This window comes from Protomyctophum parallelum (genome assembly GCF_964188405.1).
Source record: "Protomyctophum parallelum genome assembly, chromosome: 7".
Lineage (NCBI taxonomy): Eukaryota > Metazoa > Chordata > Actinopteri > Myctophiformes > Myctophidae > Protomyctophum > Protomyctophum parallelum.
In genome coordinates, this window is record NC_139705.1 from 7010934 (window position 1) to 7028874 (window position 17941).

Consider the following 17941-nt stretch of genomic DNA (forward strand, 5'->3'; position numbering starts at 1 on the left):
GTCCAGCGGAAACCTCGTATGAATCTGATCTCAGGTCAGAATTGGTTAATTAGTGCAGAGCTCATCAGTACCAAGCCCGGATAAGGACATGCTTTTTCTGCTCTCTTCGCTTGACGTTTAGGTCTTTGATGGCATCGTTGGTAAGAGTGAAAAGACTTTTGATGTTATCTTTTATGCGGTTCTTTCGATATTTCTTTCAGACAACTTCCCACTTGGCACATCATGCCCTCAAGTGCTTGCCGATACACAGGTTTGAAGTGGCATATATGTGTAGAGCCTCTGCCTGATGACCAAAAGCCTAATATCTCCCCCCCGGCCAAGGCGGAATTTCCCTTTAAGGATAGTAGTTAAGATGTTGGCACATTATGGGCATATATATAGCGGTCGGATCGCCAGCTCTGTGCAACCAGATCTCCATATACTGTATGCCTATCCTATATTAAGAAATAATGCGTCGCGCCTGTCACAGACAATGCACAAAGCGAGTTCAGTCAGGATCACTCAGTGCAGTCCCTTTTTGGTGTTTTTAAGCATTATGTTATATACTTTGGCTATTGGAAAATAAAATAGCAGACCTACAAGTTCATAGCGCGGCACTCTGTGCCGCGCTATGAACTTGTAGATCTGCTATTTTTGAAAAGAATCGTCAAAATGCAGCACAAATCTTTCAGAGCGAACGTTTCTAACTCGAGTCTAACTCGAGACATATTTTCAGATGGGGGTCGGCGGACAATTACGTATATTTCTGGGCGTCCTTGACATGAAATATTGAGAAATACTGATATAGAAAGTAGAAACATGAGGTTTTTCAGAAAATGTGCATTCTATTTAGTCAGGCCCAAATGGGTTTATCTGGAAGTTTGCACTGGATATTCCTGCTTGCTTTGCTACTATCATGCTGCTGCTGCCCTCACACTGATCACCCGCCACCTCCCCAGCTACCACCTGTTGGTTTGGACCTGCCGTTTATGTACGTACAGGGGGATTCGGTGTCCCTACGTTTGGGACTGATGTGTTTATCGGAGTGCATAGTAAGCAGATCCAATTCTTCATCGCCAGACCATAATAAATATATTGCTCATTTTATATTCAATAAAAAATATATTATCATGAGTTGTCCATGAGTTGTCCATACAAGCTCGTAGCGCGCCACCGAGTGGCGCGCTACGAGCTTGTAGGGTCTGCTATTTTTTGAAAAATCGAAGAACCACTGACATTTTTAGAATCTGATCTCCGGTCAGAATGGGTTCATCAGACCAGTGTGTGTCCAGTGGAAACCTCGTATGAATCTGATCTCGGGTCAGAATGGGTTTTAATGTTGGACTTACCGAGACCTTTGCCTTGTCCTCTCTCTCTCTCTCTCTCCAGGGAAAGTGCTGAACACAGATCTGCGTCACTACCTCAGTCTCCAGTTCCAGAAGGGCTCCCTGGACCACAAGCTCCAGCAGGTGATCAGGGACAACCTGTACCTCCGCACCATACCCTGTGAGTAGAATTATTCTCCCATGCTTGCAAAATCTCCTTCTGTCTCTCTCTCTGCGTCGCGCGGCGACCCTCTCTGACCCCACCAGATGGCGGGTCCATGTCTTGCCTTTTGTGTGTTCCTTAATTGATTATGTGCTTTACCTAGCAATCATATCCGCGTTCCCGCCGAGCTTCAATTAAAGCATTCTCAAAACAAATTGATGTGAAGTGCACTCGAGGTAATGTTTATGTGATGGGATTGTTCGATGCACACACAGACATCATTGACTTCATGTCATTTTGACTTCAGGCGTATAGTGTAGGAGTGCAGGCACATTTCATAAACATTTATTTTGTTCTCTCTCTCTCTCTCTCTCCGAAGAAAGTGATGTCCAAACATGTGCGTCGAGTTGGTATAATGAAGCTTTATTATCTGTCTCTGCAGGCCTAGTCGCTACAGCATACATCTAAATAAAAGCACTAAACGTAAATGATAAACAACGGCCTCCTAAAAGCAACACCTGCTGGTTGATTGAGACCTGATTAAATAGAGGGTATGCGCATGCTTAAAGTGAAGGGCAAATCGAGTGGCAAAGCCACATGCAAAGGGAGCTTAACATTGTTTAACGTTGTTTAATGCAATCAGACTTTTTCTGTTTGGATGCATGCGTTGTCAAGGCCAGAAAGTAGTTTTTTGCCAGTCAGTAGGCATTCCCATAGATATTATAAAAATAGATGGCCGTGTATCCCAATGAAGGCGGAAGTGCAGTGCTGAAGGCTTTTTTTTTATTTTTAACAAATCTTTATAACAGTCATGACAATACATACAATACAGAGGGAACACAAAGCAACAGTTCTCCGCAGCTTTCTTATTTAGCCCATTCTGACCTGAGATCAGATTCATACGAGGTTTCCACTGGACACACGCTGGTCTGACGAACCCATTCTGACCTGAGATCAGATTCTAAAAATGTCAGTCGCTCTTCGATTTTTCAAAAATAGCAGACCTACAAGCTCGTATCGCGCCACTCGGTGGCGCGATATGAGCTTGTAGATCTGCTATTTTTAAATAGCTAAAGCATAACATGATGCTGACACCAAAATGGGTGCCCGGTCAGAATGGGTTAAGTGACGTCACTCATGCGACTCCTCCATGTCTCTCGCTGTCACTCAAGTGACTACTGGCCAATCACAGCCCGTCTTTTACGGGACTTATGTTACGCACGCGGAAGCCGCTCATTGAAGGCAAATGCTCTGCAAGGAATCTCGGGAAAATTGTGCCTTCAATGGTGACACGCGCCTCAGAGCCGGAAATGGCGTCTACGTGTTTATGTCTATTCAGTATTTTAGCTGTGACGTGAGCGCCCCCTCCTGAGATACTTCCGGGTCCTACTTTTGTGTCCCCATAGAGTTATACTGTGACGCTCCGTCGGACTAAATCTGAGACTAAAACAACCACGAAAGTCTAATTTTACAGCTTTCCTCGCTGCTCTCCCAAATCTGGCTGTGACAGGCCGTCTGCCCCACATGGGATACTATCGCCATTTTATTTTATTGTGTCAACTAAATCCTCATTAATGCAAACTAGATTCAACATACTCAAGTCTGCACACATTCTAAATATGTTTTGGAATTGTTCTTATTTTCTTTAGGTTTTCTAATCTCAATTGCACCCAAAAAACATGAACTTTTAACATTCAGAAGATTTTCTGTGATCTGGGGTTTTCTGGCTCAAACAGGTGCTCTGATTTGTCGGCAGTTTGTGATGTAAGATCCTGCAAATCCCATATATGTCAATGGGATTTGCCAGAATATGTCACTGTTTTCACTGTTTTGCCTGTTTTCATTGTAGCTCAAAAGGCTTCCAAACCCCAAAGAAAACTTCAGACCACAGAAAATCCACTGAATGTTCAAAGTTCCGGGTTTTTGGGTGTAATTGAGGTCATGAAACCTAAAAGAGAAAAGAAAAATAAATGAAAATGAATGTCATAAAACCTTTAAGACCCATTTTAACCGTCAATGGCTTCCTTTCTGAAAAATAACGTCATTGTAAAAAAGTTTAGATATTCTATTTACAATGAGATGCGGACGGGAGCTGTAACCTAGCTGTAACGTAGCTGTAACGTAGCACTACAAAATGACGTCGGACTTAAATACCGAATGGGCATTCCTGCATCACTTCCGGGTTCGATGATGATGTCACACGCATAACCTCTGTACCCTGCCAACCTTGACATTGACCACGCCCCCCTCAGTGGACATCATTGGATACAATTAGGAGGCTCAAATGGCTCCTCCTGATGCCATTATCATTTTATCCACGCCGCAGGCTCATCTGGCCTGTCTGTGACTTTCATTTAGCATTTCGAAAGTTCATAATCTCCGACGTTGTGTTGCCTTTGGGAGGAAGCCATGCATAATGTTATGAACATGGACGACTGATTGGAAGAACTGCACATTATCCCAACGCGCCGTTAATTTCTCATCTTGATGAATTAATCGGCTTGTCGTCCATTTTATTTTATGGGCAACTGCATTATAAATATTCCCTGCGTTTAAATCATTGTAGTCATCTAGGCATATCAAAGCAGCTTTGCTGCAAATATTTATGCGTAGTCATAAAAAAAGTACATGATGACAAATTAGCCAAAGGTGGCGGCGGTGGCTCAGGGGTTAGAGTGGCTGGATGGTAACCGCAAGGTTGCCAGTTCGAACCCTGTGGGCTCAACCCGGAGTTAGTGTCGAAGTGTCCTTGAGCAAGACACTGAACCCCTAATTGCTCCTGATGTGCTGGTTGGTGCCTTGCATGGTTTCCGCTGCCATCGGTGTATGAATGTGTGTGTGTGTGTGTGAATGGGTGAATGTAATGCACAATCTATGTAAAGCGCCTTGGATAAAGGCGCTATATAAATGCACCATTTACCATTTAAAGTCCTCCTGAGTCATTTGAGAGATGAAAACAGTGGCATTGCAAAACAAGATACATCTCACGAGTCTCGGAAACACCAGGGCAATTATACGTCAAGGACTGCTTTTTTTTACACCCTGACCTGTATATAGATGTTGCTGCAAAGTGGAACAAAATGAAATAAATGTGTACCATTTATATATCTCCCCAAGAGAGACATTGCAGTCTGGCAAACCAGTAGGTTTCCGAATCCTCCTCGTGTCCACTTGGACTCTCACTGAAGTCCATGCCAGCAGGTTTCTGCACTGCACATACTGAGCCACGACGAGCTCTCTCTGGAGGGGCCCGGATGCAGCATGCAAGCCAAGGCCTTTTTAATGCTTGAAAGCGATCTCAAAGGGAAAAGAGGGGAGGGAATGCCAATTCCTTTCGTCCACATAACACATACAGTACAGGGTGGGGTATAGGGCATAAATATATACAGTATGTCACCTTCAAGAGATGACAGGGGGTTGGAGGACCAAGGCGCCGTAATAATCCTTGAATCTTGGCTGATCCCCGCGTTCAGCTATCGCCCTTTTGTACCCCAGGCATTAATCCATTTTAGACGGGAACCCATTTTGGTGTTAGCATTACGTTGTGCTTTAGCTATTGAAAAATAGCAGATCTACAAGCTCTTAGCGCGCCACCGAGTGGCGCGCTCCGAGCTTGTAGGTCTGCTATTTTTTTTAAACTGTCAGGATTTAGAAGACATTTTTAGAATCTGATCTCAGGTCAAAATGCATTAAAGAACCACGATTCTTCTGCGCGTTAGAATCTGATCTCAGGTCAGAATGGGTTAATATCCGTTATGGCACAGCATGGCGGCAGTATGGCAGGAATAGAAAATAAGCGCCCCAAGGTATTCAATCTCAGGTTTGGCTCTTTCTCGGGGAAAGATTTAAGAGGCCGTCTTTCAACTTTTTAATCCGGTGAGACAAAAGAGTCTGCCTGGATCTGGCTCATCACACTCCCTCTTAAGGGAGAGTTTGTCCTTCTGCAGAGTTCTGACGAAATAAGTCACGGGGAGTATAAGCCAGAAAATATTACCTTCCATAAGACAGTTTTTGCTATTAAAACCGTCAGAAGTTTCTCTACTTGAACTTGAACCCTAAATCAAGAATAGTTGTTATATTTATAAATGACAATTATTTGTTTTCCGACGCCACATTTATCGACGTGTAGCCCAATCATTCTTACTCAACACAAATGTTTTATGAATCGCACTGTTTTTTTAAAGATTATATTCCTGCACATGGATCTGTGCTGGTTTCTACGTTAGATTGACAAATGAACCGGTGAGTAGCTACACCAGGTTGGTAAATTATTTTTTTAAATGGGCCCACATTAGTCTGGTGTTTTGTCAACTCCTCGACTTGCCTCAAATCACGTCTTTTATGATTTGATAAACATAACACATTAACATAACAGATTAAACAGTTCATTTCAGAAGTGCACACTCTCTGGCCCTCATGGTGATGGTAATAACAGATTAGTGACGCTCTGATTGATCGGCCACCGATTTAAACATAAATACATTTCTGCATGTATGACTTTTCGGTGTGACACATTAGTTAGCAGACAGAATGTGTTACATTGTCGACTGAGAGGGTGTGACGTTTTCTGAAAGGATGGGGGGTCAACGCCACTCAGCAGAAAGCTTACTGTAGGCCTATATACGGTGTATAGTGAGATTGGAGTGTTTAACCCATTCTGACCGGGCACCCATTTTGGTGTTGGCATCATGTCGTGCTTTAGCTATTGAAAAATAGCAGATCTACAAGCTCATATCGCGCCACCGAGTGGCGCGATACGAGCTTGTAGGTCTGCTATTTTTGAAAAAAATCGAAGAACGACTGACATTTTTAGAATCTGATCTCAGGTCAGAATGGGTTCATCAGACCAGTGTGTGTCCGGCGGAAACCTCGTATGAATCTGATCTCAGGTCACTATTCATTTGTTATACTCCCTAGAAATGCAGTTTTCACCTCTGCTTTGTCTGCGACACACTAACAGTGTTTCACCTGACTGTGACCGGTTTAGTAAATTCTCCACAGAATATACTTTTTGTCTGCCGTTTTCCCTCTCTGCTGCAACACAAGCCCTGTTTGTTACTAAGCATTTGTTGTGGGGCTGCTTGTCACCTGGGTTTAGACATACCACCTGTTTTAGAAGAACACAATACTATGACAAGTCCCAAATCGTGTTCTAGCGACAATAGCATATACCGGTCCTCCTAAAGCATGCTGTTGTGCTGCCGCTTTTAGTTCTGACAGGTCCACCCCACAGTTATTATTTTGTATCATTGTTTTGATTTTCTCAACAGGAGAGCTCGCAAAGCACGCATGGACGAAAGAATGTGTAGTCCCCTTCCAGAGAGAATAACATTTCCTCTCGTCGTCTTTCAATTAGAACCACCTCCTCCAGACACTCTTGAGTTAATATGCTGCCTTCACAAACTTCAGTTCCCCCCTCTTTGCCTGCTATCCTATCCAGCACACAGTCTGAGCTGTAACCATAACAACTCGCAGGGCTGTGGTGTATAGCCACTCAGGTGTAGAAGGCGGGTGACCTTTTCAGTCTGGAGGCGAAAGGTTCTGTGCCACAGGTCAGGACCGAGGCAGCTGTCATGATAACCTCCAAAGATATACCGTCTCCTCCAGTGCTCCTTTTTGTCAAGCTGTCATTGTGTTCCATTCTCCTCAATGTCCATCATCTCTGGGACACGGTTGAATTCATTTAGCTCCTATGCCACTAATGTAGATCTATAGACTCCTTCAAAACTGCTCTCAGAGAGCACTTATTGTAAGGACGCCCCCCCCCCCCCCTATTCTTTCATACTGTACATGTTTTCCCATTATTTACTTCAACTGTTCTGATGATTTCAAAATGGAGGACCCCGATGTAAACAAGTCTTAGTGCTTTTTCTGGTTTTAACATTCTGACCTGAGATCAGATTCATACGAGGTTTCCACTGGACAGACACTGGTCTGATTAACCCATTCTGACCTGAGATCAGATTCTAAAAATGTCAGTCGTTCTTCGATTTTTCAAAAATAGCAGACCTACATGAGCTTGTAGATCTGCTATTTTTCAATAGCTAAAGCACAACATGATGCTAACACCAAAATGGGTTCCCGTTCAGAATGGGTTAACCTGGAAGCAGTTTTTGTAATGACCTGTACTTTCGTTGAAATGTACCCATTCTACATACTGTCAGTGTGAAGTGAATACAAATTTCAATCAACGTTTCCTGCAACCGTATTTCGAACATCAGATGATTATGTGATAGCTATGCCGGATTTAGTAGTTACGCACCAGTGTTGTTCACTGGAAAATAACTGATGTTGCATGCAGTGTCACGCATTAAAAGTATCTAGCCCTTTACAAAGACGCGTGACATTGTTGATAAGACCTCGACGGAGAAAACGGATAGAACTTGTATCACAATCTCTGTTCAGTTAAGTATAATCTTCTCATGTAACATAGCCGCCGCACAAAGGAAAGTAGAACGATCACATTTCCATATTCACATATTCAGTGACTACGGTAATATTTTGCTGATCTCACACTGATTGCTAGGTCTGATGGAGGAAAATCCGGTCTTCATTACGGAGGCTTATTTCAGATGTGATGGGTTATCGTCGTGCTGTTAGGGTGGCTCTTATTGACATGGTGAAAAGATGACGCACAGAATAGGGCAGTATTAAACTCCCCATTAACCCTTTCTGACCTTAGATCAGATTCACACGAGGTTTCCACTGGACACACACTGGTCTGATTAACCCATTCTGACCTGAGATCAGATTAAAAAAATGTCAGTCGTTCTTCGATTATTCAAAAATAGCAGACCTACAAGCTCGTATCGCGCCACTCGGTGGCGCGATATGAGCTTGTAGATCTGCTATTTTTCAATAGCTAAAGCATAACATGATGCTGACACCAAAATGGGTGCCCGGTCAGAATGGGTTAAAACAGGCTCTGCCTGTGAGCTAGATTGCAATGCAGTTCACTAAGGTACAGTAAATGCCCCAATTACATCTAAAGCTGAGGGTTTAGCAGAGCTGGCATCCCATGGAGCATAAAATAATTGTCTTAACAATATGTTTTCAATGTCTTACAGATGAGCAGATCGGCAGGACAAAATGCCGGCTTTTTTTAATCAATTTTAATCAATTACAACAAAGATGGCAGTCATTGAGTGTACTTGAATATACTGTAGAGCTATTGAGAAAAATGAGAGTTGTGTGTGGTGAGAGTCAAAGATCAGATAGGATAAGAAGAAAATAATAACATGACTTAATGATTCAATATAGTATTTCTGGATTTATAGCAATTCTTATAGGATGTCTACGATGCTTTGAGCATGAGGAGTGACGGCCCAGGTTCAAATGCAAACCCCATCTTGTCTTATGATCGCACATTGTCACTTAAGTCTTTGTCATTAAGGGACCAAGCCCGAAGGGACTCTTGGTCCCTTATTGTGAAGGGCCCAGGCCCATAGGGACTTCTTGGTCCCTTATTGTGAAGGGCCCAGGCCCATAGGGACTTCTTGGTCCCTTATTGTGAAGGGCCCAGGCCCATAGGGACTTCTTGGTCCCTTATTGTGAAGGGCCCAGGCCCATAGGGACTTCTTGGTCCCTTATTGTTTCTGTCTGTTTTTTTATAAATCTCCTCCTTCCGCTAAAAATAGCAGTTCTGATATGATATGATATGATATAGTACTTTATTGTGAGTTTGCACTGAAATTTGTTTTGCGACCTAGCGGCCTTGTATGCAACACATATACACATTTGACATAACACAGGACAAAGAAATGAAATGAAATACAGTTACATACATAGAAACATAAGGGCAGAGAGCAATGTCCACAGCTCAGTCTAGTCCTGGCCGAAATCCTGATTAAGCCTCAGTTGATTGATTCAGTCTGACCTTATTATATGCTGGAACACCATATCTCCTTCCTGAAGGCAGCAACCTAGACTCTCCAGACAAGACATGGCTAGTATTAGAGGTGATATTCCTTGCTAACCTTAGGATGCTGTTATCATACGTGGATGTATAGAGCCTCTGAAGTGGTTGTCCAACAATCTTTGAACAAATGTTTAGTTGTTGCAGCATTTGTGACTTTATGGCTACAGACAAACATCCATACCATACCATACCATCTTTATTTCTATAGCACATTTAAATAACAACAAGTTGTACCAAAGTGCTTTACAATAAAATAATAAAAATCACAACTTCATTTAAAAACAAACAACATACAGTACACAGTGTCACTTTCAACATTAAAAAGCTCATACTATGCTAGGAAAAGCCAAAGAATAAAAATATGTCTTGAGGCGTGATTTAAACACCTGAAGAGTGGGGACCTGTCTTATGTGCAGAGGCAGCTCATTCCAGAGCTTGGGAGCTGCGACTGCATACCAGGTGGTACTACAGTACTGAAGAACACTCATAATAAGTGAAAAACAAGTGAAAAACAAAAGAAGAATCCGTCTACTAGCACCAAAGGATCTTAAACGGCGAAGGAAATAGATTCTTTGCTTTGTTTTCTTACACAGTTCTGGCTGAAACCGTGCTGTTTTCGCAATATGGTAGAAATAAATTCTTGTTCTGCCCATAATGCATACATGCAGCGTCATATGCCTATGGAACTTCACAGTATGGTTCATGGATTCAAAGCCGGGCACCGCCAACTCAGCGTCTTCAAAAACCCTGCCCCCCCCCCCCCCCCCCCCCCCCCCACAATTAAAACCGACCCAGTCACAATTACATGGCCTTCTATATTTCCTAGCTATATTTCTATTTCTTTTAGCTTCAGAATCTCTATGCAGAAAAGATCTTTCCTTACTGTACTCTACTTTTGGATTTGACCCGGGGAAAGTATAGGGGCTGTTAAATCCTGCAGAGAAATTGCTGTGCGCTGTAAATGCACATCACATACATGGATGGGCAGGGGGTTACAGTACAGTTGTCATTCAAACCCACACACGTATACGGTAGCTCATAGCCGAGAAGAGATGGCCACAGACTCATCATTATTATAGTTGGTATTCATGACGGATTAGATTAGAGCAAGCGTTGATATATCTTTGCGTTTCCGGCTCCATTGAGTGTCGATACAGGTTTCTCACTGGCTCTGATGTTTCATTCATGTCTCCAAAGACATGTTGGAAAACGAGACCGTGTCGCCCTGTCCCCCTCTCTCCCTCTTACATCAGCAAACGGCGCACTCCTCTGCCATGACTCATGGTTTTTTATTTTTATATATTTATTTTATTGTTTTTTATTTTACATTTTTCCCCTCCCATGTGGGGTCCTTGTCAGCATATACATTTGTTAGTACATAGTCTTAAAGGGACACTTCACCCTTTTTGCAAAAAAATATATGTTAATGACGTTTAGAAGCTTTAGATCACTTTCCTGGGGTATTTATGTGTGTACTATGTGGTTTTAGATATTTTAGATTGTAGCAGTGAGCCTGTTGTCTCTGATGTCATGGACACTGGTCTCACTACCTTCCTGGACTACAATTCCCATAATTCTTTGGTGCACTGCTCCTCCTTGTGGATAGGGGGAGAGCTGTCTTACTGAGACAACATGTAGTCCAGGAAGGAAGGTGAGCCCAGTGTCCATGACATCAGAGACAACAGGCTCACTGCTACAATCTAAAATATCTAAAACCACATATTACACACATAAAGACCCCCAGGAAAGTGTTCTAAAGCTTCTAAACGTCATTAACATATATTTTTGTGCAAAAAGGGTGAAGTGTCCCTTTAAGGCACCCCTCATTTCCCTCCCACTATGCCCACCCACTCTTCCCCAATGCTGAGACAATACTGGAGAAGGGAAAAAAATACAAAACTACAAAAAAGATAAAAGAAGTAAATAAATTAAAAGAGAGGGCGGGGAGGGGGGAGGAGAAAGAGAAGAAAGGAGGTGGGGGGGACCACCTGTGTGTGCGTGCAGCCACCGGTTTACACGATGCATGTACAATGCATAGGCCTCTGCGTTCACCATTATATAGTTAATATCGCTCATCTCTGCGACTATACCGTCAGGGTTTTTACATGGTCAACAAAGGGGCGTCCATGTTTGTGACTCAGTCTCTTTGTCGTCGTCTTTGGCAGGTACCACTCGGCAGCCGAGGGAAGGGGAGGTTCCCGGAGTGGATTACAACTTCATCAGTGTGGGAGAGTTCCGTGTTCTGGAGGAAAGTGGACTGCTACTGGAGAGTGGAACCTACGACGGTACGTATGTGTACCGTCCAGCACACATTGTGCAATATTTATATGCAATGATGTTCCGTAGGCTAAATTGTTATACTCAGTGTTGATAAACTGTTAACTCATTTTGACCCGAGATCAGATAAAAAAAATGTCTTCTATATCCTGAATGTTTTTTTGAAAAAGCTATGTTTCTATGTCAGTCGTTCTTCGATTTCTCAGAAATAGCAGACCTACAAGGGCGCGCTACGAGCTTGTAGATCACCCATTCTTGAGATAAGGGACAAAACTTTTTTCAAACTGGATTTTTTTTTTTTTAAGATACATTCAAATCAAATGGATGTATTTGTAGACACAGGTCTCAACTACCAATATTGAGAAGGAACAGGTTTTTCGCATAACATTTCTTTCTAAAATGGGACATTTATGCACTTAATACCTGATTCATGTCAACTCCGTCAGACACACTAAAATATTTTTTAATTGAATTTGATAATTTCAACAATAATATAAAGTCCTCAGTTATCTTATACTGGCTTTCAGTAATCAAGTTAAGTAATACAATTATTTTAATATTGTTTTTTTCCAATATCACACTATTATGAAATATCCAATTTCTCAAATCCGTCATTTCAACCTCTATTTTCAATATTATAACATGAAAACCATGTAAAAAAAAAAAAAAAATCATCATTACGTATCATTTCAGTTGGTGTTTCAATACATATGCACAAAATATTTAACATCGAATTTTCTATTTCTTTGGAAATTAACAAAAACATCACGGGACGAACGTCTGACGGAGTTGACGAACATCTGACGGAGTTGACAAGTTTAACTGATTTAGGTTCTAGACCACCTAGGATCTTGATTCTGGTGACTAATCCCACATTTTCAAGGATGAGGAATACAGTGGTACTATTTATATTGGCCCTGTGACCATGGCAGCTATTTTCAAAATGGCCGCCACCTGCTGTTATTTTACAATAACTCAAGTTCTACACCACCTAGGATCTTGATGCTGGTGACTAATCATACATTTTCAAGGATGTGGGATACATTGGTACTATTTAGATTTGTCCTGTGACCATGGTAGACATTTTTAAAAATGGCCGCCAACTTTTTGTTATTTCCCAATAACTCAAGTTCTACACCACCTAGGATCTTGATTCTGGTGACTAATGCTACATTTTCAAGGAGGAGGAATACAGTTGTACTATTTAGATTTATCCTGTGACAATTGCAGCCATTTTCAAAAATGGTGGACCTGCTATTATTTTACCAATTTAGTCAGGGAATATTATCAGAATAATGTCAAATCTGTGATTACATTTCTTACCAAGAATTTTTTCACCAATGTGTTTGTAAAGGTGTCTACTAACATATCCCACATTGGTTTCTATTGAACCACCCTAGGGGCATTTTTGACAGCTGCTGAAAGTTGGGTACCATACCAAGTGGCTATGGCCAAACTAGGGAGTCTATGGCCAAACTAGGGGTCAAACCCCTTCGGCTAAATTCGGCCATATATCCACTGGCCCAAATGTGCTGACCTCATTTTGTGATGACGGCTATGGCCGTTTTCAGCCCAAGGAGTGTTCTTCGTGCATAGCTAATGCTTGGAATGCATTCAGAATCATGCAAACTCCCTAGTTTGACATGTCACATGCTACTTAAAGCATAATGAACATTTTGCCTTATATAGGTTGTTGATGGTACCCCAACTTTCAGCGGATATGTTAGTAGACACCCTTCCAAACACATTGGTGAAGAAAATTCTTGATAAGGAATTTATTACCAGATTGTATTAATAATCCCCTGACTAACTCATCTTCTAGACCACCTAGATCCGACTTCACCAACAGAGACCCGATTGACACCTAAACAACAAGTTTGGACAGCCCCACCAATTAGTGTTACGGAAAATAGCAAGTGTCTACCCTAGGCCCAGAGGGAGACACAGAACTTTGATGCGGCTCAAATGTTGCACGACTCCTCAAAAAGCTGCCACCAGAGATGAGAGCTGAATTCTGCCGCACAATGCTCTGCGGCCCAGGAGCAACCAACACCATGTTGGAGTTCTCTGAGTGGTTGAAGCACGAGTCCTAGCCATATAGCCTGTGCAAAGGCAAACACCTTGAAGACCTGCTTGAGGTGAACAGTGAGCAGTGAACAGTGAGCGAAAGACTGAAGACAGAAGATCTGCCTTCAGGACTATCAGGCAGGATGTGCAGACACTGAAGGCATCAGTGTCGTTCTGTGTCCCCAGCATGTCAACCAAAGCAATGTTACCAAATCAAAGGAGCCTTCACCTCAAGTCACCTGGGGCTGGGTGAGCAATCGTATCCTGTATCTAGCCTCACAACTAAATACAGACACTTGGCCAGACTGCCGTTTGAAAGGGTCAAACCCTTCATCCTGATTGGGGAAGACCACCCCACCTAATCACACCAACCGAACAAGTGAGGTTGGGGCCTCCAGGTGGGCCAGCAGCCATCTGCACAAGACTGGGCTGGACCCTGCAGGAAAGCAATCTCCAGCCAAGACAATGTAAGTTGACTATAACAGAGCCCCAGAACACAGAGCTCATGAGAAGGATGGAGAAACACTGGCAGGAGGCCACCAAGATACAACGCCACACTGCAGTGGCCAGTGAAGTCAAACTGTGCGTCTTGTGTACCTGAAAGGGACAAGTCAAAGGCCAGAAAGCCCACCTCCTTTTAATGTCCTGTCAGTAGCAACTCAACCTGCAGCTGAAATAAGCCCTGACCCCTCCCAGAGAAAGTTCATCCTTGAAAATGTAATGATTAGTCACCAGAATCAAGATCCTTGGTGGTCTAAAACTTGAGTTATTGGTAAAATAACAGCAGGTTGGTGGTCATTTTGAAAAACAATGGCCTCCATGGTCACAGGACAAATCTAAATAGTACCACTGTATTCCTCATCTTTTAAAAATGTATTATTAGTCGCCAGAATCAACATCCTAGGTGGTCTAAAACTTGAGTTATTGTAAAATAACAGCAGGTGGCGGCCATTTTGAAAAACAATGGCTGCCATGGTCACAGGACAAATCTAAATCGTACCAATGTATCCCACATCCTTGAAAATGTATGATTAGTCACCAGAATCAAGATCCTAGATGGTGTAGAACTTGAGTTATTGTAAAATAACAGCAGGTGGCGGCCATTTTGAAAAATGGCTGCCATGGTCACAGGGAAAATCTAAATTGTACCACTGTATCCCTCATCCTTGAAAATGTAGTCTTAGTCACCAGAATCAAGATCCTAGGTGGTGTAGAACTTGAGTTATTGTAAAATAACATCAGGTGGCGGCAATTTTGGAAAATGGCTGCCATGGTCACCACGAGACAAATCTGTGATGGCCCTATAGCCAAAAATGTTCCTTAAGGCATGCTCTAACTGTGTGCCAAATTAGAATACGTCCCATTATTCAAAAACTATAACTTTATTGTTTTAGGAACACTTTTGTCAACTCCGTCAGATACATGTCAACTCCGTCAGACACAAAACCTGACGGAGTTGACGTCTGACGGAGTTGACAAAATGTCATTTGTTTTCATCTTAACCCTCTGTAGTACAATGTAGCCATTTTGTTTTTGCTTCATTTGTTAGCTAAACCTAACCCTAAACTAAAATAATAAACATTATTTTGGAATTCTTAACAAAGATCATAATAATGTCCTGACGGAGTTGACATGTAAAAGCTGTGACCACCCTGATATCAACATTGTTTGTTTAAAATATCAAACAATTGAATGCTTGTCAGACCAGGTGCTCCACTGTTGCAACAAATACAAACGGGACTTGGAAAAGGAGTCTTCAGGCTAAATCTGTCGACAATATTTGTCTCCACCAGGCCGAAGGCATGTGGGGAGAGTATGTTTTGCACTCCGTCCGTCCGCGTGTCCGTCCGTCCGTCCGTCCGTCCGTCCGTGTGTCCGTGTGTCCGTGAACAGCTAATCTCGGCCACCGTTAACCCGGTCGATGCCATATTTTGCACACACACTCCCTGGATGCCAACCATGAACCTCTGCCCCAAACTTTCCAGAACGGCCTGTTATAGCGCCACCAGGAGGCCGCTTTGTGCAAAACAAGTTTTTGCACAGTACACCTACAGATTTTGTCCAAACATCACGCAAATTGGTACACAGTCTCTCTAGAGCCATTCAACGAAACGGGTCTTTCAGATTTATCAGACTCCATCCTGATTGGTTAAGATTGGCTTCCAAAGTTCACAGGAGTGCTCAGTTTCAAACAAAATGCTGCAAATCATGAACACATCGCGTGATTTCCGTGAAATTGTGCACCCACATTCCCACTAGGCCGAGGACGAAATGCCACATGAACAATTTCAACTCAGCCTCAAGGTGGCGCTATAACTGGCCGAAAAGTGTTTTTACCTCTAACTGCACGGATCTGTGGATAACCTGGTGGAGACCTGTGCCCGGAAGGGCACTTTTTCTAGTTTCTGATTAATTTAAGACTTTTAAAAAACCTGACGGAGTTGACGGGAGACGTGGGACACACATTTGATATGAGATAACTAATGGAAAAAATAAATTAAAATTATTGTGTATATTGTTTGCTATGTTGTTGACAATCTACTTTAATTTAGTATGTATATTTATGTGATTGTGACAGTATTAGACACTTTTTTAGCAGTTTGAAATTATGACCACTTGCTGGGGACAGGCTAAATACAGGCGTTTTTGGGTACAGTGCCTGCTTTTAACTAATTCAGATGGCATATGAAAACAATTATAATGAAATGAATGGCATAATAATGCACAACTGTATTACATGTAACTTTGCAAGTGCTTTTATTTTTATTAAATTAATTTATTTTTAACAATAATAAGGCTCTTATGTGTGGGACATGTTTTTTCCACTTTTGTCCCTCATCTCAAGAATGAGTGAGATCTGATATTTTTCAATAGCTAAAGCATAGCATAATGCTAACACCAAAAGGGGTTCCCGCCCAAAATGGGTTAAAAGGCCATGCATACTGTACGTCCACTTGTCCGTGTACTCATTGGGCATATAGGTGTATAGTGATGTATAATATATTCATATGGTACTGTACATTTATATTTATTGATGGACTATTATGTAATGTTCATTTTAAAGGGGCATTCCACTCATTTTCAACATTTTACTGTGTCATTAACCCATTCTGGGCGGGAACCCCTTTTGGTGTTAGCACTATGTTATGCTTTAGCTATTGAAAAATAGCAGATCTACAAGCTCATAGCGCGCCACCGAGTGGCGCGCTACGAGCTTGTAGGTCTGCTATTTTTGAAAAATCGAAGAACCACTGACATAGAAACATAGCTTTTTCAGAAAACTGTCAGGATGTAGAAGACATTTTTAGAATCTGATCTCAGGTCAGAATGGGTTCATATACCTTAGAGCTGTAATAAATAAAAAAAAAAAAGTCCCCCCCCATTCTGTGTTTCCTAGAACTGGAGGTCTGAAAAAAATCATTAACATGGTGAATTGATGATGTCATCAGGATGTGGTATTCCCACTTTAATCACTTAACCCAGAGATCCAGTGCATTATAGATATCTATGGCTCAGTATTTTATTTGTATTCTTAATTATCTTGGTTTGGTTATCAAGTTCATTGTGCTATGGAAAGCACTGGGAAAAATGGTGAGAAAGACTACCTCAGCACATCACCACATCACTCCACTGCTTCCTACTGTTCCCTGAGGCAACTGCTCCGACCTCCCTCCCTCGTAACGCACGCGGCCGCTTGTCTGCGCTCGCGTTTTGTCGAGCCCACGCTTGCCTTTTTACTATAGGTCATCTAGTGAAGTCAGTAATAGTGCACACATAATCACCCATGTCATTGTGAATGTGAAATAAACTGGAGATAATATATCCCCCAGGTGATCTTTTTGTTCGTCATGATCCCTCACCTGCACGGCCGTCGTTATTATACAGGGGGTACATTGTAGAGAAGTGGGTTGGAAATATGAAAGAGGATATCCTTCAGCGCTCTGACCCAGAACCGGCCCTGGGAGAATGGCGGCCCCTTTCAACCCCTGGACCATGAAGCGGTCAACGGGATGAATAATGGATACGCAGCAGTCTGCCCTGCCCTGCCCTGCCCTGCCCGGAGCAATGTACCGTAGCATTACTGTAGCTTTATTAAAGACTGCAGCTTTAGGAGCTCCCGGGAAGGTGGTTATTAATTTGACCACTCATTCCCCCACCGTCTAAAGCATTAGAGAACCTTCTTCTCTCACAGGAACAAACATGAACAGAGAC

The 17941-nt window shown here is 42.4% G+C and overlaps 1 protein-coding gene across 1 annotated transcript in view; it reads left to right on the forward strand.

The window, feature by feature from the left end:
- magi3a (membrane associated guanylate kinase, WW and PDZ domain containing 3a) overlaps nucleotides 1-17941 on the forward strand; it is a 209401-nt gene that overhangs the window by 116352 nt on the left and 75108 nt on the right. The window contains exons 2-3 of the mRNA XM_083769595.1: nucleotides 1369-1485; nucleotides 11551-11670. Coding sequence (XP_083625721.1) covers nucleotides 1369-1485; nucleotides 11551-11670 — 237 coding nt within the window. The remainder of the gene's footprint in view (nucleotides 1-1368; nucleotides 1486-11550; nucleotides 11671-17941) is intronic.